The sequence below is a fragment of the Abramis brama genome, assembly GCF_963993115.1.
Source record: "Abramis brama genome assembly, chromosome: 25".
Classification (NCBI taxonomy): Eukaryota; Metazoa; Chordata; class Actinopteri; order Cypriniformes; family Leuciscidae; genus Abramis; species Abramis brama.
The window spans coordinates 6,230,770-6,256,056 of NC_139987.1; the positions used below are offsets into that span (position 1 = coordinate 6,230,770).

Sequence of the window (25,287 nt, forward strand, 5' to 3'; positions counted from 1 at the left end):
AGAATATACATTATGCATCTAAAAAACAGCTAAAAACTCATTGCTATGGCCATATTGACTAGCATGGTCTGTCATGAAAGATATTAAAGGGGTCATATCATGATTTTTGCTGTTTAAATTTTCCTGATGTCCATTTATAATGAACCACATCCATTCATAATTTAGTTTTTCATGAGCATTTCCTCTCTCTTTTTGATTGATAATTAAACAGGCTGTTTTTGTGCTGCTGTGCCTTTAAGACTTTATGCAAATGTCCTTCTTCATATTTGAAATGGGAAACACATGAGCTGTGAGTTTGCCATTATAGTTATTTTCGCCCCATGTAACGGTTTCGAAGAACAGTTTACACTAGAAATGATCCAGTTCCAACATTAGGATCCTTCTGAAGGATCCGCAGAGCTGTAGGTGCTACACACAACCTAAAAACAGTTCAATATGTGGTGGATTTGACCACTTTCACAGTTTTACTCCTATTATTAGATATTCTAATGTTTAGGAGTAAAGCAATATGCAATGTTGATGTGTAAAGTGGGCGGTCTTATGCTAATGAACTTGGGTTTTGAAAGTCAGAATCCAATTTTGCTATTTAGTTTCAATAAATGCTCTTTTTGAGTTTTATGTTCTGAAAATGAACTTTGGAAACAAAGGAAACTTTGATATGACCCCTTTAGACAAAAGTAAACCTGGAGAGTGTGAATGTGAGCATCTGTTACACACTCAAAAATGAAGGCCCAATTCTTCACAGTAACTGTCAACGCCATTTCGACCAATAAAGTCATGACAGTACCGAAAATAAGACTCTTTATCCAGCAGATATCTGTTTGAATTAATGATTTGGCAACTTACATTCAGACATGTGACAAGTGAGTGTGTGTTCAGTCTATTCCAGCAATAAATGGTGACTATGTAACGTCAGTGCAGTCTCATCTCCGGTACGGAGACGCGTCACCTCTGCAAGACATCTTTGCTCTTCGTTGACAAGCTGATGGGAACAAAACCGTGGATTCACATAAAACAGGATTCAGACCCATTTGGGTTAAAGTCAACTTCATCACATTCTCTCTTTTTGAAAAGGAAGTGCCCTTGGTCACCGTCACTGAAGAAGAGATTTTGGCTTTAGATTTTTATTTCATTCCCTTGCCGTGTAGTTCACGTCTGTGTTCTTTAGGGGGCGCTGTCATGCTCGCATAAAGCCTGTCCCCTTTTGTGCATTGTTTTGCATGAGTCCCTCATTTTCATGTTCTCCATCTCTGCCTGTAAGGCTCCCCCCCCCACCCACCCCAAAAAAGCATAATGGTCCGGTCCAGGAGTAGGAGTGACAGATAGGTCAGGGAACATACCATTTTGTGGGTGTGGGGGTGCTATAATTCACTGTGTCGTACAGGAGGTTCTAGCTTGTGGGACAGAGCGGTGAGGACCTTGTCAAACTTCTCATAGCGCTCGGCCTGACTTCCTTCCGAGCCACGACTGCCCCATAAAAGCCTCATCTGAAACTCTGTACAGAAGATTTCCAGAACCTCCTTCCGCTCCTGGAAATCTGTGAGGAGAGAGAGAGAGAGAGTGAGTGTGACCACCACCACATAAACAAAATGAAAACAATCAAATCTTTATTAAAATACTTTCTGCTAGTGCCAGCAATCCAAATCACAATATGTGACATATACTGTATATGTATATATATGTGTATATATATATATATATATATATATATATAGCATGTTATATGTTTGGTAACAGTTCTTCTAACCCTAAGTGTATAGCTTTTCATTTCTTAAACAGCCATGTAGGAAGACGCATCATGGCCATATTCCAGGATTGACTCTTGCACTGTCAATACAAGATCTTGAACAAAAATGGATGCACCTCTTGATGGAAATAACATCACAATATTTATTTCCATAAAGAGGTGCATCCATTTTTGGTCTTGTATTGACAGTGCAAGAGTCAAGCACAACACACACACACGCACACACACACACACACACGCACACACGCGCACACACACGCGTATATATATATATATATATATATCAGTATATCGGATCGGTAAGATTTTTAATATTTTTAAAATATGTGTCTTCTGCTCACCAAGGCTGCATTTATTTGATTAAAAATACAAACAACATTTTTTTTTAATATTGTGAAATATTATACAATTTAAAACAGTTGTTTTCTATGTGAAGTGTAATTTATTCCTGAGATCAAAGCTGAATTGTCAGCATCATTACTCCAGTCTTCAGTGTCACATGATCCTTCAGAAATCAGTCTAATATGATGATTTGATGCTCAAGAAACATTTCTCATTATTATCAATGTTGAAAACAGTTTTTTACATTTTTATTTCAAGATTCTTTGATGAATAGAAAGTTCAAAAGAACAGCATTTATCTGAAATAGAAAGCTTTTGTAACATTAAACACTACCCTTCAAAAGTTTGGGGTCAGTAAGAATGAATTTGGGGGAAATAAATAAAATAAATCAATACTTTTATTCATCAAGGATGAGTTAAACTGATCAAAAGTTACAGTAAAGACATTTATAATGTTACAAAAGATTCTATTTCTAATAAATGCGTTTTTTTTAAACTTTCTATTCATCAAAGAATCATGAAAAAAAAATACACAACTGTTTTCAACATTGATAATAATGTTTCTTGAGCATCAAATCATCATATCAGAATGATTTCTGAAGGATCATGTGACTGAAGACTGGAGTAAAGATGCTGACAAATCAGCTTTGATCACAGAAATAAATTACATTTTACAATATATTAAAATAGAAAACAGTTATTTTAAATTGTCATAATATTTAACAATATTACTGTTTTTACTGTATTTTTAATCAAATAAATGCAGCCTTGGTGAGCAGAAGAGACTTATTTTAAAAACATTAAATATCTTACCGATCCAAAACTTTTGACTGGTAGTGTATATATATATAAACAAACAGCAAAAAAACACTAAACAAGTGCATAAAAATCGCACAAAATATTTTTGCTCTTGTGGTCTGTTGGAAAGCAGTCAGAGAGAGGAGTTTACCCTGTAGTTTGCTCTCAGTGTTGGTGCGGTACAGTCCCCCGTGGTGAGCGATGGTGCGCGCCGCCTCCAGGTGACTCATGACCACGTCCACACCGGACTCCACACTCTCCCACGACTCCAGCGCCTCTCCGGCCGCCACGCCGCGCTCCAGCAGGGACAACACCGGCACCACGTGAGGGAAAGAGGTGTTGGAGAGGACGCAGCTCTCTGGAACAGACACACAATCATTCATTATAATCAAATATATATAAACCCTCATTCATTATGTCAGGGATTTCAAAGCGGGGTTTGAGAGCCCCTAGGGGTTCATGTTGAAACTGCAGGGGTTATTTAATACTTGTCTCAGTTTACTCTAATATCATTACTAATCGCTAATAAAAATCTTTTTGTAGTGAAGGATATTGGATAATGAGTGACACTCTGCTTTACCTTTCCCATCATTCATGGCCTTGAGGAATGGCTTGAGCTTCTTCTCATAGAGGATGGCCCCTTCTGTGTGTCTCTGTCTCAGAGTTATCCACGTCTGCTCCAGCCGTGAGATCTAAACAACCACCAGAGAAGGGAAAGTTACGGTTGTGCTCTGGCTGACAGCTGAAATCACGTGGTTTTCGGAGGACAGGTGTGTGCTCTGACCTGCGGCAGCTCCAGGGCTCTCATGACCGCAGCGAACCCGTACATGTTGCCCATGTTGCTCTTGAGTTCAGCGGCCAGCTGGATGGTTTTATGCAGGAGCGCGGCTCTCTCCTCTGTGCTGCCCGTACAGCCCAACAAGTCCACCGCCATCATTATAGACATGGTGTAAAACCTAGAGAACAAGAGACCAAGACTGTAGATACAGCTGATCACTCCTAACACTGATGCAGTGCAGAAGAAGCACCAAGGCAGGGTTAGAACATTGCGAAATATCATTACAATTGAAAATAGATGTTTTCTATTGTAATATATGATAAAATGTAATTTATTCCTGTGATCAAAGCTAAATTACTCCAGTCTTCAGTGTCACATGATCCTTCACAAATCATTCTAATATGATGATTTGATGCTCAAGAATTATTATTAATATTTTTGTGGAAGTGGTGATACTTATTCAGGATTCTTTGATTAATAGAAAGTTCAAAAGAACAGCATTTATTTGAAATAGAAATCTTTTGTAACATTATCAATGTCTTTGCTGTCAGTTTTGATCAATTTATTACATCCTTGCTGAATAAAAGTATTACTTTCTTTCAAAGAACTTTAATTCATAGAACTAATAAGTACTAAAATCTAACTATGACAAATGATGAAGAATTACCAATTATTACGAATCACAACATTAACATGTGTCTGAGAAATAATCGTCTTTTTTCACTCGGAACACGGTCATAAAATTGTAACTTAGTAAACATTTTTAATAATGGTCCAGATCACTAGTAGCTCCTGAAGAGTGACTCGGTAACACTTGAGTAATTAGTAATGTATTTTATGGCCATAGTCAGTGTAAAAATATATTATTATGTCTCAGACACATGTTAATGTTGCGATTAGTAATTAATTGATATTTCTTTATAATTTGTCATAGTTAGTTAGTTCTTAATGAGTCCAATCTCATTCAGTAATTATTGATTCCCTAATAATAAGGAATTATCTCAGTCCTAACTTTGATATTTCTAACTGATTAGTTAATCTTGTTTCCATATTAGCTGAAGTGTTAATGTAGCACTACTCATTTATCCAGCATTACTTCCTGCATATCTATTAATGACGGACCATTCTTCTGGAGTGTTACCGATCTCTGTGCTATTCCTGATCAACTGAAGTCTACGGCATGTGTATGTAAATGTGTGTGTGTGTTTCCTAACCTCTCCAGCAGATCCAGTCTCAGCTGGTGTCCATGAGGAAGAGTCAGCAACTCCAGGCCTGAGCTCACTCCCATCATCCTCTGCATCTCCTTGGTAACGCCCAGTATCCTAGCAACCTGCCGATGGACACACAGTTACAAGAGCAATATATTCAACCCCACCCCTTTATTTCCATCCTAATATATTCACAGTCAGAGAACAGAAGACGTTTAATTAGCCGTGAACTCATCACTTGATGAATGTGGTACACAGAAAGAGTTTATTAACCCTGAAGGTTTCGATGTTAATGGCAGGCAGCACCGAGAGCACAAACGGGTGAAAGGTTTGGGTCGCGGTTCAGACTTTATCAGATGTGCCTCACGTAATGTTGCCGGCTTTCATGGATCAGAAAACCAGAATCAAGGGTGTTAATGTACTTCTTTGGGAGTGTTTGGAAATATGGATGTGTACGTATGGAAAAGGAACTTGGTCCTCCAATGATTCATGTGAAAAATTACTTATTTGATCACAAACAACAATTTGCAGTATCAATCAGGTGTCAATAAGTAGTAATAAGTCAATTATAGTGGTTAAGTGTGCTAATCGTGACATAACAGAGATATAAATGGGCATTAAGTTGAAACCAGAGCCTGGTCCATAAGATCATGTGACCAGACCTGAAAAAGTGATCTGTTTATTATTTCTCTACATGTACAGCTTTCACTGACTTAAATGTGATTAAATTAAAATATATTATAATTTTATATATTTAAAAAATAATGCATTATTATTACTATTATTATTATTATAACTAAAGTATTATTAATACCTTTATATTAGTGCTGGCAAATCGATTGATCGCGATTAATCGCATCTAATGAAGTTTGCATATGTGTGATTGTGTGTATTTACAAACTTTTATGTTAGATGCGATTAATCTAACAAAAGTTTGTAAAAACTTTATACACACACACAGAGACACACACACACACACACACACATATACACACATATACAGTGCTATGCATAAGTTTAGACACCCATGCTAAAGTTGACTAAAAAGAGTTATAAAAAATCATCTTTTGGAAATTGAACTTAATGACTTAATTAAAAAAATTTGGACAAATCCAACCTTTAAGGACACCAATTTTCTTTGTGAATGAATAATGTATCGTAAATAAATAAATGTTCTTCCTTAAAATACAGGGTGCATAAGTGAGTACACCCCTATGTTAAATTCCCATAGAGGCAGGCAGATTTTTATTTTTAAAGGCCAGTTACTTCATGGATCCAGGATACTATGCATCCTGATAAAGTTCCCTTGGCCTTTGGAATTAAAATAGCCCCACATCATCACATAGCCTTCGCCATACCTAGAGATTGGCATGGAGTACTTTCCATAAGATCATCTCTCAATGCAAATCAAACCAGCTATTAGGCTAACTGAAATAAAACCATGCCAATCTCTATTTTTTATTCCTCTTTTTAGTCAACTTTAGCATGGGTGTCTAAACTTATGCATAGCACTGTATATATATATATATATATAGTATTTACAGAAGTTTATGTTAGATGCGATTAATCGCAATTAATCAATTTGACAGCACTACTTTATATAAATGATTATAATTAGATTTTGTTTTCGTTTTCATTCAATACAAAACCGCACCCAACTCAAAATGGTGTATATGGGGGAAAACTTGAAAAAATGGGTATGCAGAGGTTTAATGAGTATAATCTATTAATCACTTTTGGAACGACAATATTCAAATATTCCAGTTATGGGTTTTCTGGGAGAGAAAACTGTCAGCTATACTTGGGACCCCATTGGTAATGGGTATCATTTTGTCTGTTTTGTTGATTGTAACTGCTTTTCACTTCTTTTTCATCTCTTGATCCTGGGCAAATCTTGGGCATTGTTGAATATAGTTATACATTTAAAAATATAATAAAAAAGAAGTCATGTAATAAATAAAAATAATAATGGGTATGCATTTTTAACCAAGTTATACTTTTGTGAACAAAACAACTGAAGCGTTTCCCCATTCTTAGCAAGAAATGGTTTAAAAAAAGAAACTACTCAATTGTAAAAATGTAAATAAAAAACAAACAAATGCATTTTAATGTATAAGGAGTGTCTGTGTATGAATTTGTGTGTTTTACCATGCAGTCGGCCATGGTGATGTGCTTGGCGGCTGTTTTGGGGTCCACCTCCGCCAGCAGCTCCTTCACCCTCTTCAACACACTCATCTCCAGAGGTTTATTCTCAGCCGGCAGAAGAGTGGACTGGTATTTCCCAGGCATGAAGGAGGAGCAGGTCTCCACCAGGGGGAGCATGAAGCCCTCCACCCCGTCTGGGGCTCCAGGGCCCGGGCTCTGGCCCTCCTCCACCCTCAGCCTCTCCACGTAGCTCTTGCAGGGAGGAGTGGGGGCTTGTCCGGGTCTCAGCTCGCAGTAGCTGCCGCCCTGCTCCGAACTCTCGGATGAGTACCCGTGGGCAGGCGTGGAGTGTGTGCTAGCGGGCATGTCCGAGCAGGGGAGGTTGTTATTGGAGGAGGACGGCGAGAGATGAGGATCGCTGGAGCGCCGCATCACTGGAGAGGGCGGGATCACGGCGAGGACACGCCCACCTGAGCCATGCCTGTGGCGGGACACTGGAGAGACAAATAAAACAGCACTGGGTGAACTAACCCTTAAAGGGAACCTATTGTGCTTTTTTTTATTATTTAACCTGCCCTGTAACATAGCTGATACGATCTGTGCATGTAAACTACTACTATCAGCTTATGTCAGTATTTATATTACGATCTGAAAAGTTACAAAGTTCATGCCAAAGGGAGTTCATTTCTCCAACAGAAAACATTTGCCTGAAATGCCTCGCTTGTATTCCAGTCATTATTTCTTTGACTTAGCAACATCAGCATGTTATACATTTGCATGATGCCTTGCCTGATGACTAGCTGCTTTAGTCGGCCCTCAAAGAACATTTGGGTGATTTTGCGATGTCAAGACTTTTTTTTTTCGCTTTGAGGGCAAAAAAACATTGTATGGACTTTCAATATCAATGCCATAGTTACAATAGATAGATGATTACAGCTGTTAATAATTATGGCAAGATTATGGTAAGGAGTGTTACATATCCCACACATTCTCTAAGCGGTTGACCAGTCACAACAGACTTGAGTTTGCTGACCAATCAGAGCGGACTGGGTTTTTAAGAAAGGCGGGATTTGAAGACAGGAACTAAAAAAAGAATGTTTCTGTTTCAGGCAGAGAATGAAAAGAAGCGTAAAAGAAGATTATCAGACAAATAATGTATTATTATTTTTTTTACTTGAAATCAATTAAATGTATTCTAGCATCTATTAAATTAAATTATAAATGCATAAATGAGCATATTATGGGCTCTTTAAACAGTGCTACACTAAAAAAAAAAGGTAACTTCTAAATTAAGTGGTTTTATAAAACTATATAACAAATATTATTTAACATCATTGAACCAACCTACATTAATTTATACCAACAAATTTTTTTTTTTTCTAGGTTAAACCAGGTCTCCAGGTCCAGGTCGCTCTTTAAGCAGGTTAGCAGTTTGTACACTGTATAAATATGATTAAATCTTCAGATATATGCACGAGTGGACTGTGTGTACTCACTGGAGCTGTAGGCCGGGGACAGAGGGGTTTCACCCACAGGGGACAGCGGGCAGCGGTACTCTTGGATCTGATCCATGCTCATGGCACAGTTCCTCATCGCATCCTTATGGTGCACCGTAGAGGGGCTGGAAAGGACAAACATGCTTTTAAATTCCTCACCCCTTAAGTCAAAACAATCCACGTTTAGGTATATATATATAGCATTTTTGCCATCTAATTTTGGTAAACCACATACCACAGCTACAAGCCTACTAAACTACACACATTCAGTGCTATTGTGATACTAGAGATGGCATGCACAGAAGCAAGTGAAGGGTTTCCATGTGGCCACATCTGTTTGGAAAACTGAGTGAGGAGGAGTGAATGGGAGGGGGGTCTGTGCCAGCTGTGAACACACACATAAACATACACACACACCAGCTGCTGCCCTCCGCTGGTTTCACCTCTGGCTCGACTGTCTGAGGCTCATCTGGCTCTGCAGACTGGGCGGCACTGATAATACAAGACATCCTACATGAGCATATCTCTCCTGCATCTATGGCACATGTGTACAGTATATGGCCTATTAAAACACTGTGCACACACCATGCCTGATCTCAGACCTGAGATACCTGAACTCCAAGAATGTAAATATTCAAGATTAGGAAACTAGGTTTATGAAGCACAAACTTCAATGGGAATTTTAGAGATAATTTTGGGAAAACCTTATGCCCATCATAAAATACGCGATTTTCTGTGATTTCTGTCAACTCCGACTGTCCAGAATCTGCTACTGGCTCAGTGTTTCCACAACTATTGTCGACAAATATAAATATACAAATATCCTGGGTTGAAACATGAAACATGAAACACATATATATATTTAAAAAAACAAAAACAAAACCAGAAAACAATAAACTAAACTAAACTAAACAAATGGTTGTTATTTTGGGACTCGGAAACAATTTAACTCCTGGTGGTCACTAAAAACACTAAATGAATATGGTCCAAAAAAACAAAAAAAACAAAAAAAAACAAACAAAAAACAAACAAAACAATGTTATTTTGGTACTCTGAAACAATTTAACTCCTGGTGGTCACTAAAAACACTAAATGAATATGGTCCAAAAAACAAAACAAAAACAAAAAAAAAAACAAAAAAAACAAAACAATGTTATTTTGGTACTCTGAAACAATTTAACTCCTGGTGGTCACTAAAAACACTAAATGAATATGGTCCAAAAAAAAAAAAAAAAAAAAAATGTTATTTTGGTACTCTGAAACAAATAACTCCTGGTGGTCACTAAAAACACTAAATGAATATGGTCCAAAAAACAAACAAAACAAAACAAATGTTATTTTGGTACTCTGAAACAATTTAACTCCTGGTGGTCACTAAAAACGCTAAATGAATATGGTCCAAAAAAACAAAACAAAACAAAACAAAACAAAACAAAACAAATGTTATTTTGGTACTCTGAAACAATTTAACTCCTGGTGGTCACTAAAAACACTAAATGAATATGGTCCAAAAAAAAAAAAAAAAAAAAAAAAAAAACCAATGTTATTTTGGTACTCTGAAACAAATAACTCCTGGTGGTCACTAAAAACACTAAATGAATATGGTCCAAAAAACAAACAAAACAAAACAAATGTTATTTTGGTACTCTGAAACAATTTAACTCCTGGTGGTCACTAAAAACGCTAAATGAATATGGTCCAAAAAAACAAAACAAAACAAAACAAAACAAAACAAAACAAAACAAAACAAATGTTATTTTGGTACTCTGAAACAATTTAACTCCTGGTGGTCACTAAAAACGCTAAATGAATATGGTCCAAACCAAAACAAGGCACTATGAGTTAGCCACATATAGTTGCGAAGACGATGATGGTGAAGGTCTACCTGTGAGGAATGATCTTCTCTGTGGTCAGTCCATCGGTCATAGTAACACTGCGCCTCTTGATGTGCGCCCCCCTCTGGGCCAATGGTGAATGTGCAGATCCTGGTCTCCCACCAGCTAAGGCAAACGTCGCCTCCAGGTACCTCAGCGGCAGCGTTCGGTTGACCGGACACAGCAGTTGGGCTCCGGTGCGCGGGCACACGGGGCGACCCGTGCCAGCATGATGCCTGACCAGTGTGGGGACAGAGTCGAAGCTCTCATGCTCCAGCATGTACTGGATTTTGGTTTGTCCGCTTTTGATCAGGACTTTGCTGATCCGACAGTGGATCACTTCCTGCTGCCAGCGACACGTGAGCACAAAGTCACCCACGGTCGACAGGGAGTCCCGTACGAGGAAGTCACCGCTACGTAGAACCAACGTTTCTGAAGCCTGTTGACACAGATAAAACAAGAGGGTTTATTAATAGAAATGTTGTGAGCTGGACTCAAACCCACATTTCCCACATGAGCACCACAGCTCAAAATAAGGACTTAAGATAACCGCTAGGCCAATTCTGAGACTACCATATTTATAATATATATTTATTTGTGAGTTTACGTCACGTTTCCTTGTTTTAAATGATTAGAATCCTATTTTTTTTCTATTTACTAAATTTGATTTTGAATTCCAAATTTTCTCTTAAAGGGACTATGTGTAGCTTTTTAGGTATTTTATTATCTAAAATCAATATTTTTATTAATAAATATGCCCTCAATGGTGTACAAATACCTATGCCAATGATCAGACTAATCCTCGTAAACGAAGAATTTATTATCTTTATATACATGGGACGGGTAGGTCCACGGAGGCTTCCATGTAGTTCCGCCATCTTGAAAAACTATAATAGCAGAGAGGGACAAAAAGTACTAGGCCAACGCGTTTCCACAACGCGTTTCGTTCAGAACCAGCGCCACGTGACTGAAGCCAGCAGAAGCGTTGGAGCAGAGCAGTGAGAGACGCTTGTCACTGCCCGGCAAGTTTAAAAGGCTGCACTGCACGGTTATTTATACACCGTTCATTCATACTTATGCTGAGTCACAGGATAAGGAGTCCTCGTCGTCGGAAAAGTCCAAAATAGACCGTAAAAGGAAACGTCACCGGAGATTACAAAAACAAGGGTTAATGTCGGGATAGCTAATGCAGGAGAAAGCTTTCAGAAGAGACGCTGAAGTTGCCTGCTTTCTTCTCGACAGGTAAGTCAATGTTACGGTCTTAATTACAAGCTTTTTTTTTTTTTCATTGCTTGGTTGTGTACTTTATTATACAGACAGTAGAACATTTATAGTTAAAAGTTAAACAGGCTCTTTGATGAATAGCAGCTATTGAGTAAAGTAACGTTAGAGAAGGCGCTGCCGCTGATGATGATGATATCTAACAATGCACGTACTTCAAAAAATATAACGAGTAAAGAAGGCATGTCCAAGAGCAGAATGTGTCTAAATATTATACAGAAAACATAGAGAAGAATGTATATGTTTAGTATAGAGCTTAAAAATATGGCTTGTTGGAAAATGTATAAAAATTTAAATAATAAATTTATAAACATGTAAATTACTTAAATAAATAAATAAAATTCGGGAGAAAATTCATTAATAAGAAATAAAAAAGTTATAAATATTAAAAAGAAAAATAATACATTATACAAATAACATTATTAATACTACTAATTACCATAGTTAATGTTTTTCACAGTCAGTAATTCATACTGTAGCATTCTTTTTTTCGTTGTTTCAAGTTTCAGTTTGTTTTAAATAACAAACCTGTTCACCCGAAGAAAAACTCAAAGTGCTATTATAAGCTTTTTGGTACATAACGGCTACCGTAGATGCAACGCACATTTGAAAAAGTGAGGCGCTGGAGAGCATTATTCGTTTGAATGCAAAATACAAGTTCACCACTAGATGGGAGAAATTCCTACACACAGTCCCTTTAAATCCCAAATGAGATGACGGACTGTTGGACTATACATTCTGAAAATGTTCAATGAATAAATTAATGGATGGATGGATTGATGGATGGATGGAATTTCTCCCATAAAATTCCGGTGAAAATGTAGCAATTTTTCTTTTAAATAAAACACAATAAAATAAATAATGAAATTAAATTAAATTAAATAATGAAATTAAATGAAATAAAAAAATTATTTCTATGGTAATCAACAGCATTCTTGATACATTTTTTTGTTGGTTATTTTTTACTACACTCTGTTGGCAACTGAATCAACAGAAATAACTTATCAAAGTTGATGAAATGCCACAGAGTCTTTATGTGATGAGTGCCTCTGCTCCAGCAGAGGGCGCAACAGTACATTTGGTGAGGTCAGAAGTGCAGCATGGGGGCGTATCGCCATGGTGACTAGCTATAGTTTTAATAGAGAGGGCTGGAGTTTGTCTTTACTCCAGCTTGAGCAGGAATACATTATGTTAATGCCCAGATGGCTGCTCTCATAGTAGACTCAGTGTGGGCTGCAGTTTGTCGCCTCTATGGTGCAAAAAAGGACACAAACATACTCACACACACACACACCAACTGAAAAGCCTGTATAAACATGCACAAAACAAGCAAATATAAAATATACAAACAAATATACAAAAGGCGCACAGAAAACACTCTAAAAAGGCTAACAAAAGTTTTAATTTACCAACTTTTTTCTCAAAGTTGAAGTGTGTAATCTTTTTGAAGTTTAAATACTGTCTTCCATTCCAGCTTAACATGCAGAGACAACTATAAGTCACTTGTAGGCGGTTTCACCAAAGAGTGTAAACACTGGCACTTTCAAAACATTGCTCCGAGAACAGATTGGGATTTTGGGAAGCATAGCCATAGACTGCCCACAGTCCTTTCACGGAACATGTGATGCATATTGCACACAAACACTGACTGAAATCAGCAGTTCAAATCTGATTGGCTAGCTGTACAACTTTTAACTTTCAATGGTCTGCCTGAGAAAATTATATTTTTGCCTGAGAAAAATATTTGCATATACCAAAAAACTTTGTCCGGAATCTCGCGCAATCACCTGGTGATTTTGGTATATTTTGGAAAGGTTTTCGGTATATCCAAAATGTTTTATTATTTTTTTCTGAAGTGTTGACAACTTAGCGTTAACTAATAATTGTTGCAAACTGGTAAAACTGGGCGTCGTTACACTACATCCTTATGCATCGCTTTCTGCCAGGACCTTTACGTGCTTTTCCCAAATCACGGAAGTGACCGCAACGTCCAGGTTAGCGTTAGCATGAGCCATCAGGCAAGTGTTATTTAAATAAACTCCTGATGTACTTACAAACTTTCCAATGCCTCGTTTAATGTGTACAGAACCTATTTGTACTACTGTAGAAGTTTGGTACCATTTTGGGCATTATTAGTGGGGTAATTTACGAGATACAACCTTGGATCCATTAGCGCCTGCACTAAGCCATTCGGCTGATTTCTCTAAATAAGCTCTAACTTTAATAATGTTCGACCAAGGGAAAAAGGCTTCTGGGGCGGTGTTTGGCTCGAGGTCATGGTGCAAAGGACCCTAGTTTGAAATTACTCCGAACCATCCCTTTAAATCTTTAAAGTTATTCTGAGTTTTGTTTGAAGTTCTTAGTATCAAAAAAACTAGAGCAGAAGTGTCTTTCAAAAATGAAAATGAACCCATCATTTACTCACCCTCAAGCTATCCTAGGTGTATATGACTTTCTTCTTTCAGCCAAACACAATCAGAGTTATATTAAATAATATCCTGGCTTTTCCAAGCTTTATAATGGAATTGAATAGTGGCAGAGTTTTTGAAGCCCAAAAAGCACATCCATCATAAAAGTAATCCATACGATTCCAGGGGGTTAATAAAGGCCTTCTGAAGCGAAGCAGTGGGTTTTTGTAAGAAAAATATCCATATTTAAAACTTTATAAACGACAATCACTGGCTCCCGGCAGTGGTCGTACGCGCGTTCACGAGAGAGTCGAGTTCCGGCGGAAGAGTGGAAGACCTCTGATCGGAAGCCAGTGATTATAGTTTACAAAGTTTTAAACATGGATATTTTTCTTCAACCCATCGCTTTATTTCAGAAGGCATTTATTAACCCCCAGGAGGCCAGGATATTATTTAATTTAACTCCGATTTCTGCTGAAAGAAGAAAGTCATATACATCTAGGATGGCTTGAGGGTGAGTAAATCATAATGGAATAATTCTCATTTTTGGGTGAACTATTCCTTTAAGTTTTGTTCAGTTATTTTTTGGTCCATTATTGTAGTATAATCGATTTCCGTGATTTCCGATTCCATGAACTGTGATTGGTCGATTTACACGTCAGTTAGGCAGTCTATTTCTGTCTAAAGGTCCATGCACACCGAGTCCGAAATTTTCATATGTTTTTCCGTATGCTCGTAAGCTTTTTTCCGATTTATCATCATTCGGTAGCTCTGAATTGTCAAAACACCTCTCAAAATGCTTGCTACGGATGCAAAAAACGCAGAAAATCGAAACCCGATCCGAATTTTTTATGACGGACCAAAGTTTCGGAGGCAGACTGTAAACGTGATTGACACAACATGAGGTCGTATTTATTTTTTAACGTGTGAAAAGTTTGGACGAGAATTTCGGACTAAAGGCCCTTAAAGGTGAACTAAGTAACTTTTTTATCTTAACCGAACAGCTTCGGAGTCATTGGAATGGTTATATGACTGTTTTCGGGTTGAATGGTGGTCTTCTCGCACCCCTTGAGCGCCTGTGAGACGAAAACCCACCCTTGCAACTTTGGGCCGGCGGGCCGCAGCATCAGGAAGTATCGCGCGATATCAGGTCTCGCGATGTAACAAACTGCTTTACGGCACTGCACACATATACTATCTAAACATTTATATGCTAGCCTTTTGTGTATTATACATACCTCAGTGGACATGGCTCCGTGCGTTCGCCGGGTTCTTTGAAAACAAATGCACATGACCAGCGGGAGAAGATGGGACGAGCCAATGAGTTTTAACGACAGTGTTGTCAAATATCTATTCCGAAGCTGTAGGGGGAGCTCTATAGAGAAACCCGCGAGCAAAAAGCGAGAAAACAGCGAAGAAGTCGGCAAAGCTGCATAATGCAGCTTTAAAGTGATAGTTCACCCAAAAATGAAAATTCTGTCATTAATCACTCACCCTCATGACGTTCTAAACCCATAAGACCTTCGTTCATCTTCGGAACACTAATGAAGATATTTTTGATGAAATCTGAAAGCTTTCTGTCCCTCCATTGACAGCAACATCATTGCAACTTTCAAGGCCCAGAAAGGTGGTAAAAACATCGTTAAAATAGTCCACGGGTTTGGAACGACATGAGGGTGAGTAATTAATGACAGAATTTTCATTTTTGGGTGAACTAACCTTTTAAGTGGGAGGTACTAGGCTAGAATAGGTTGCAAAGTGGACCAGACCTTATGCCATTTAGTCAAAATTCTGTCCGCTTGAGAAAGTGAACATTGTACCCTAGCATAGCAAAACTTGACCCAAAGACGCACCTCTCGTGGAATATGGCCATGGTACCAGCCGTGGCTCCTCATGTCACTGCTACTGAGTTTGAGTTCCTCCTCCAGCTCCTTCCTGAGCTTCTCCGGGGGCGACTCCAGCAGGTACTTCTCCTTGGAGAACTGCGAAAAACACACAAAACCAGCACATAAGTCACACTGACCTACATCATCAACACACAAACATGTAATAAAGCAAACTATTGATCATTTAGAATAAAAACAAAACTTTCTTGAACAAGAATTGTAAGGTTTATTGCCTCACTTATCAAACTGACATATCAATCCATATGAGAGATTAAAAAGTAATTTGAGTCACACAGAGCCTCATTGCACATATTTCTTCTTTATAATTTATGTAACATCTAACCCCACTGCTAGAAAACAAATAAAAGCATACAAATACACGCTGCAGGATGAGGCTTCATTGTCTCGCCCCAAAGAACAATACTGTCCCAAGTGTGTCTGTTTAGACAGCGGAGAAATAAAGCGTAATCTATGTGTGTGACAGTTCAAGGCGGAGGTCTCGACCCTCCGCGACACAGGAAAACTAATTCAAACACGGGCAGCATTGTAATGAGGTCAATAAAAAAGACAACGGACAAAGCTAAGGGCGCTAACAGGGCTCAAATGCCTCCGCAAGGCTGTGAATATGGGAGATGTGGGATCAATTTTGTCACAATCACTCTAATGGTCTCTTCCTCGCTCGATCAGAGGTAAACTGATTAAACATCTGCTTCCTTTCCCTCTTTGACCATCTTTTACACACGGGAACAGGAAAAGATGCTAGATTTCAGCAATCCCACTGTCATTTAAGCAGTTGTGTGTGCATGTGTGTGTAAAGTGTATAAAGATAGTGAGGCAAGGTCAAGTGTAGGGACTTATTGCTTTTGTCTCTGCCTCCAGGGGCCAAATCTTCCACCTGGGTCCAACCAGAGCTCTCTGTAATCTCATACAGGCATCTGTAATTGTCTTTTGCTGCTTGAAGATGGCCACAAGGTACGATATTCTGTCTCATATTATTCTTGATTTAGGTCCAAGGGGAAAACCCAGTGTGCAAGTGATAACACGGCTGATATGAGGAGTTCATATTGTCTTATGAGAGGTGCCTTTCACAGGAGACCCTTTTCCAATTTTCTGAAATTCTTTCCTCCAACTTTATTAGTGTTTATTAAAGGAATGAGCTCAGTTGTTTACATGAAGTTTTGCACATATTGTGTTTCTGAGAGAATATTTAGGTGAGACAAGATGAGACAAGGCAAGAAAAAAAGAGATGAGCCAAGAAAAACAGCAAGGCAAGACAAGATACAAAAAGAGATGAATCGAGACAAGAAATGAAGAGATGAGACAAGATGAGAAGAGACAAGAGAAAAGACTACGAACTGAGGTGAGATAAGACAAGAGCGAGACTAAATAAGGCAAGAAAATAATACATAAGTAGAGGTGAATCGAGAAAACAGACGAGACAAGAGAGATGAGATGAGAAAAGACGAGATGAGACGAGATGAAGTGAGGTGAGGTGAGACAAGTGCGAGACAAAACAAGGCAAGATACAAAAAGATGAGGTAAATCGAGACAAGACAGGAAAGATGAGACAAGATGAGAAGAGACAAGATCAGAAAAGACAAGACGAGAAGAAGGTGAGATGAGACAAGAGAAAACAAGGCAAGACAAAAAAGGTGACATGAGACTAACAGAAGAAAAAGGGATAAAAGAAGAAATAAGATGAGATGAGGCAAGAAAAAGAAGAGGAGATGTGAGGGGAGACAAGATGAGAAGAGAGCAAGCAAGGCAAAGGAAAGACACAACCCAAGGAAATAAATAAAAAGAAGAGGTGAGACGAGATGATGAGAGATGAGCAAGATGAGACAAGGCAAGAACGAAAGAAGAGGTGAGACAAGATGAGAAGATATGAGGAAAGAGAAAAGACAAGAGAAGACAAAGTGAGGTAAGATAAAAGCAAGACAAAACAAGGTAAGGCAATATGCAGAAAGAAGACGTGATATGAGCAAGATGAGATGAGAAAAGCAGAGACTAGATGAGAAAAGACGAGGCAAGATGGAAAAGAAAGAGATGAACCAAGACAAGAAGAGATGAGACAAGATGAAAAGAGAATGAACTAGATGAGCAAAGACAAGACAAAGTGAGGTATGATGAGACAAGAGCGAGACAAAACAAGGCAAAATACGAAAGAAGACAGCAAGCAAGGCAGGACATAAAAAGAAGAGGTGAGATGAGATGATGAGAGGATAAGAGATGAGCTGAGATAAGGCAATGTGAGATGACATAAGGAGAGATGAAAAAAGGTGAGGTGAGAGGAGACGAGAAGATTAGGCCAAGACTATTAAGGCAAGATGAGAAATGAAAGAAAGTTGTGGTGTTAAGAGACCAAAGAAGAGATGAGACAAGCCGAGAAGAGATGACACATGCAAAATAAGAAAAAAGGTGTGAGAAGATGTGAGGTGAGGTGAGGTGAGACAATATGAGACAAGATGAGATGAGACGAAGCAAGAGAAAGAAAAAGCAAGGCATTGTGACAAATGAAAAGAAGAGATGAGACAAAATGAGATCAGAAGAGAAAGGAGACAGGAGTTCTGAAGAAGCTTTAGCATGCAGGTATTGTCGTTTCTGCAGAGATTCACTCATTAAAGAGCCTGAAGGGAGATTGAATGAGATCAAGCTGATTTCAGCTTTCAAACACTGATGTCTGAAGACTCCAGAGAGACACCTGCGCTGTTTCACGTCCCCTTGCCCCACTTAGAGCTGCTCCTGGAGGGCCAAAATGTCTTTCTCACTGCCCTCTTTCTTCCACAGAGAAAGCACTTCTGGCAGTCTAATGAAGCGCATGCTGGGGGAAATGACCTGACCACATGCACACACACACACACACATGCACAATGTAACCTCTACAGAGGCACAGGGACAGAAAGAAATTCAAGATACAGAGGAGATAGAAAGAGAGATAGAAAGGGGGTTATAGGACCGATGCTGATCACCCCCCCCCCCCAACACTGAAGCTCTGGTCGTCATGGAAACCTCCTATTGTGTGAGTCGGCCCTATGCCTTCATGTGTATCCTGCACCATACACACACACGCACACCTCAAGGATTTTACAAAGCAAGAGGGCAATGCATTGTGGAAAACAAAACTAAAACAATTATACTTCCTGGAACATGATGCAAAGAGACAAAACTGACGGTAAACTTTTTTGGGATATCAAATCTACACTTCCCAGCAGTCCAGTCCAGTAAATGTGTTATGTTGGGGGATACCTGGATGTCAGTCATTTAAATATGCTTTTCCACATTTTCCATTGGACAAAAACCAGAAAACATGGGTTGTAGGCCAACATGGTCCAGATTCAGGTCCCAATCTAGACTACAAATCATTTCTCAGAGAAGTAGATACAGAAGTATTTACCCATTAGAAATGACGACTGAAGGTATCAAATGCACACTTTCATGTCTAACCCTGTGTAGTTTCGGAGAGACTGCTTTGTCTGCTTAGAATTGATTATTTCTTTTTTTACAAAGTACTAATGTTGCCAACTTAATGCACAATAATGCACACTGCTCATTTTATTTAATAGGCATATAAGCCATGTTTGCAAAGAGGGAAATGTGGAGAATGGACCTCCTGAAACTTTAATTGAATACCTCTGACCTAAAATCTCAAGATAGCATGATATATCGAGCGAACTGTACTTCAATCCTTCATGAACAAATCTGGCATCTACAATGGGAGGTCTGTGATGCTCACTCTTTAGAAACAATGTCTTTATTACAAAGCACCATGAATTCTTATGCTTGGAAACCTTTTTGGCAAGGTTGACATCAGAGCCTCAAGTGTTCTGGATCACTGTCTGCTATGTTATTTTGAGTAAAACCGAACAGCAAACAGAGATTTTAGTTGATTTGTGAATTTGGCCTCCTTTTCCATCTTGTGGGACACATTTGACTGAAAATCTTTGGGTAAATTCATGCACAAACTCCAACTCACTCAGAAGTGTTTATCTTCAGACCCCCATGGCTTGTCATGAATAACATCCAGCCATGATTCATCACCAATTTCACTCAGCACCCCCATCCTCTTCTTCCACCAATCAAAGCGTTCTATCTAACCAGACCCCCACCCACCTAATTCTATTTCCACCAATCAGAAGAACCTTTGCAATCACTTAGATCGTGTGTGATTGAGTGCAGCTGCCCCTCTGGGTGAAAGGAACGCCATAGACGCAAAAAAACCATTAGGCTGACACGAACCGCAGATATAGCAGATAAAGATTCACAGGTCAGCGCCTGCCATTGAGTCTGCTCTCTGGGGTAGAGCTAATCCAGTCGGCCCAGCTGAGCAATGACCCAATGCTTTGAGAGATAACAGGACAGCTGGTGTTAAAATCACCACACTGACGTGGAATATGATTTAGACCATAAAATACACAATGCACAAAAGTAGATGTGAATGCAAGCAAGTGGTTCCTTTCTACATAATATGCATTCGTATAGTAACTGTGGTGGTAACACACCTCCGTACTCAAGGGGGGCGATAGAGGTACCTTCAAATGTGGAATTACTATTTAGGTAGCTACTAGCTACAAACATGATGACAGTTCACCCAAAAATGGGTGAGGTCATGGTGAGGTGGAAAATTTCGCAGATAAAAAAGTAAATTGTTTATTGTAGTGATAGAAGAGGTTTATGCTTATTAACAGCCTTATTGCCTTCTGTGGCCAATAAATGTCCATATTTTTGGTTCAATGAAATTCATGGTCAAAATTATTTTTAATGTTTTAATGTTTAAAGACATTTTGTGTTGGGCCGCTATTTGATGTTCAATGTAAAGTCTTGGTATTTGAGCACAATCACATGTTTATGTAGTAGGTTTCAAGACTTTGAGAGTATATCTGGGTAATCGGACAATGTTATTATAACAAATTTTCTTCTTTTTTTTTTTTACTTTGATGTGTTTTGAGCCTTGTCCGTCTCTTTAGGCACAGTCAAACACACATAGTCCTGCGACCTTTCCCTCCAGTTGATCCAGGGGTCCCGATTTTAAGACGTTGTCCATCTGCTGCACATGCAGTGTCGTTGTCCCTTTATCCCACCTTAAGCCTTCTTAATGCCCCTATCATACCCTTATCTCCCAGAAAACCATTTTTGCATTATCCCTTCATCTATCCCTGCTGTCTTACACCAGCCAAATCTCAACCAAATCCCCATCTCTGTCATCGCTGGCCAACATCCCAACACATTAGATCTTAAAACGATTTCTGTTTCTTAGATTTTCTCTCTCTGTCTGTCTATCTCTCTTTCAAACACACCCACACACACTCTCTGGTGTTTAACAAGCACATATGCCGGTCAAATGAGGTACTAGATCTCATACGACTCTATTAACAACAAAACTAAGCGGATGTTGTGCATATTTAAGAGATGTAAATAGATAACCATGTTTACATGAACATCCATATCCACATGCTTTAAATATTTCTGATCTCAGATCAGCTCCTTTTGTTCCTTTGTACAATTAAGATGACCTTAATTATAATACAAGAGGCTAAAAGTTCATATCACACTGATTTCTTAAAGAATAGGTCAACCAAGAATGAAAATTCTGTCATTAACTGAATGATTTTATATAAATGACTATGCACAAGTAGTATGGACTGCTTTTTAAGTACGTTTATGGTGCTTTTTTGTCCTTTTTGGAGCTTGACAGTCTAAAACACCATCTATTTTGACTCTAAGGACAAGAGAAAGCTGTACGTTCTGGAAGAAAGACAATTATATATTTTGAATGACATTAGGGTGAATAAACCTTGGAAGAATTTTCTACTTTTCAATTTATGAAACTTTTAAGTTCAACCAAAATAATCTAAATCTTTTCTAAATTCACTGTATAACTTTGAATTCAGCCAGTCTCAAGAGAAGCTAAAGAAATAAAGAGTGTGAGAAGTTAAGACAGTTCTTATCTCCATATTTCGACTATCTGAGTCAATGTCCTGAATCTCCTTGAAGAAACACAGCACAGGGTTAGTGGTCAGACTACATGGGCAGTGAATCTGGAACATTTTATTAAATCAGTATGCATGGAATGATGCGCTCTGGACCGTGAATGGATTTGGAAGCTCAGTGTGATATCAGACCCCCTAATACAAAACAATAATTCTGATCTAAGACTAGTTGAGTAGTTTTGATGTGTGTCTAAGTGTGTTTAGCAATGTTTTATTCCCTATATAAGAATCCACTCAGCTTTTCACACTGCGCTTAACACTGGGTTACGATCTTTTTAAACCCCAGGCAAGGGCCAAGACAAATGCATTAACTGGAATAAGGATACTATATTATTTGTTTAAAACAGCCAGAGCAGACTTATATGATGACATTTTCACAGAGGAACAAGCCGTTATTACATCAGGTCATGTTGAGTCAGTTTGTTGTGAGCTGTATTCGTCCAATCAATGTTATTGACCTCCTGAATATGTACATTGTGACATTTAAACCTCTTGTATAATCTCAGCCGTCTTTCCAGCTTGGAATCAAACCTCAATCTCTCTAGTCTCCCCCCTTCGCTCCTGTTTCTCTCTTGTTCTGTCTTTGCACTTGTTTCTTCCTCTTGTGCTTTGAAGACAAATTTAGGTGTAATGACTCTTGACTGTGAAGTTTGTGGTCTTGAAGCAGACTGACTGGCTGCCATCTGCTTCGCAAAGAGGTCTACTCAAACTCTTAAGATCAACATGAAAAAACAAATTACTGTAGCGGGGTATTTACATGGTACTCCAAGGTACTACTAAGTTTTTTTTAAAGGTATTACCGTGGAACATGTCCGAAAATATAATTACTCAGAAGTTGCTCTTATATAACTTTGGAGAAACATGGTAGTTTTTATTGGCAATACGCACAATTGGGAGGCACATACAGTACATACCCTTGCATTGCACTTTAAAAAGTTAGTAGCAGAAGTTTTTAAGAGTGCAACACCACCTCAGCTCACAGCAGAGCAGGAATTAGGTCATCTCAAATCCGCCCTGCAGTTCCTGGTATTGGCAACCCTCTTGACCCATTAAAAATGAAGGAGCTCTTTAGCATTTTGATACAGTCAGTCCCACGTCAAAACACAAACACACACACACAGACGCTCCTGTCAAACACGATCAGCCAGCTGCATGCCACAGGGGGCATTTTGTTTTGCTGTGCTCACCCAAGGGTCACACACAGAGTACAGGGTGTCTGTGAATGTGAAAGGGGAGACGTCTCATGTGCCAAGACTGTGATCTCAACTCACAGAGAGCAAACACCTGATTGTGCCGTTGTCATGGAAATGCTGCTTGGTCCCCTCTGAAGGGACGTCTCAAGGGCGGTGCGATGTGTCTTGGGGAAATGAGGGGGAAATTTTTGGGTGGACATATGTGGACAACACCCCATCAGCCAGCTGTTCTGTCCACAACATGAGTTCTCTGCACATGTCAAGCCACTGGTCTGCTGCTCTGGTGTGTTGCTGGGAATTCTGGGTGTGCTAACATACATTCCAGTTCAAGCAAAAGAGGATTGACGACAGAGCAAGACGAGAGATGACCATGCCTGCGACATTTATGTTGGTGATTTTATTATGTTTATATGCGGCAGTCATCTGTGAGGGGCTTTACTTTTAGATTAAAACTTTACGTTGAATGTTCGAGCCTCCTTCTTCCCTGAGCCTTTAACTTTGCTACATTCATATTTGAAATCCCCAGTACAATCTGACAACAACTGTCTCATAATTTTTGTTTCAAACTAAATTGTGCGTGTCTTGAGTTCCCGTTTGCGTGCAAGTGCACCAGTGTGTCCAAGGTCTAGTTCTTGTTTTGTCTAAGAGTGTCGACGATGTGCACATAACATAACGGAAATAAGTAAAGGGCAGTCTTACATAAGAATGGTCAAAAGTGGAGCCTAAGAAATAAAATAAAAATATTTAATACCAGCCAATGCGCATGTGCAGTCCTAAACATGCATCTCAGAACACTGATGAGCTTCTAAAGGGGGTCGCACACCAGACGAGATACGCAGCAGCGTCGCGTCTAGGACAACTCGAGGTATCGCACACCAGACATGCACTTTCTCAGTTTATGGCCAGCAATATTGTTATGTTTAAGGACATTATGAAATTAAGATAATGTCTGTACTATGTTATGATTGCACTGTACAATTAAATACAATCGTTGCTAAGTCTGCAGTCTGAACACTTTACCTCAGAGCGTCCGTTAACTGAATGAGTTGAGAATCTCACCTGAAAATCCAATAACATCAGCAATTTTCATTCAAGCAGCTGTAAATGAATGTAGAACTAAATGTATATTGCAGCACAGGGTGAAGTCAGTATATACATTAATGACGATTTGAGACAAATATAATGTAAATTTAATTTAAAACTATGTAAATGGCACTCTGTGGCACTGCAGGATTTTGAACAAGGTCCTGAGCCGTTGCTGGGCGCCGCGGACAGACGCCGAATGTGTTCGAATTTTAAAGATGTGGCGCTGCGCTTCTTGTCCGGTGTGCGACCCCCTTAACGGCAGCTGCAGTGACGCGATGACTTTACCAATTGGCAGTTACCTCTTTTACTTAGAAGATGGGACGTATTCTGCCATATTGCGCGTTGCACTTTCTCCCATTCATAGTAATACGAGTGCACCGTCATTGTATATCTAAAGTCTTTGCTATAAACCCTGAGTGTTTCCTGTGTTCTATCAGGCCTCAGGGTTCGAATGATTTCCTATGCATAGGTAATGATCATTCCAAATGAGATTGATAATTACGCATTAATTATGAATTAGCTTCCACGCCTCTAATTCAACTCAAGAATGCTGGGAATTACTGGAATTTGCTGGATAATGGAGTGTCCCTGCATATGATTGCCTGTCTAAGAGTGGATTCGCTCATTATATCCTTTCCTGTCAGTGTGTGTGGAGGTGTATCCACTGGCGTATGGGATGTGTGTCTCTCCACTTGGGCCCCCTCATGACATTATGAGTCAATTATATCAGGCAAAATTAGCCATATCTAGACCATTTGGACACATCTAAACTGTGAATATATACAGTGTGTTTACATAGATGCAGAGAGGCAACATGAGTGCATTTACACAGATTCACATTCACAGGAAAAACTGCTGTAGCTATTTTCATGTATGACGATCCATTTATACTGTTTCACGAGTTCGCTTGCCCATCCAGTCTAAATATTTAATGGTAAACGAACTTGGCTTGCTGTCCTCGATGGAGGCTGAAAACCAAGGCTCAGCTCGAGCTCCGAGCTCAAACCCCCAATAGCGTTATTACGTATCGGGAGAATGAGAGAAAAAGAGGTGGAGATG

The 25,287-nt window shown here is 39.0% G+C and overlaps 1 protein-coding gene across 2 annotated transcripts in view; it reads right to left on the bottom strand.

The window, feature by feature from the left end:
- sh2d3ca (SH2 domain containing 3Ca) overlaps positions 1–25,287 on the bottom strand; it is a 63,295-nt gene that overhangs the window by 1,182 nt on the left and 36,826 nt on the right. Inside the window, exons 4-13 of one of the 2 annotated variants that reach the window (XM_084103770.1) lie at positions 15,930–16,058; positions 10,399–10,826; positions 8,514–8,638; positions 7,021–7,511; positions 4,879–4,994; positions 3,671–3,842; positions 3,467–3,578; positions 3,038–3,244; positions 1,341–1,537; positions 1–982 (exon numbers count right to left, since the gene is read on the bottom strand). The exon at positions 1–982 is cut by the window's left edge and continues 495 nt beyond it. In XM_084103770.1, the coding sequence (XP_083959896.1) occupies positions 1,362–1,537; positions 3,038–3,244; positions 3,467–3,578; positions 3,671–3,842; positions 4,879–4,994; positions 7,021–7,511; positions 8,514–8,638; positions 10,399–10,826; positions 15,930–16,058 (1,956 nt within the window). In that variant the 3' untranslated portion in view covers positions 1–982; positions 1,341–1,361. Of the gene's footprint in view, positions 1,538–3,037; positions 3,245–3,466; positions 3,579–3,670; positions 3,843–4,878; positions 4,995–7,020; positions 7,512–8,513; positions 8,639–10,398; positions 10,827–15,929; positions 16,059–25,287 lie in introns of both variants that reach the window. The other variant, XM_084103769.1, reaches the window with a different exon arrangement.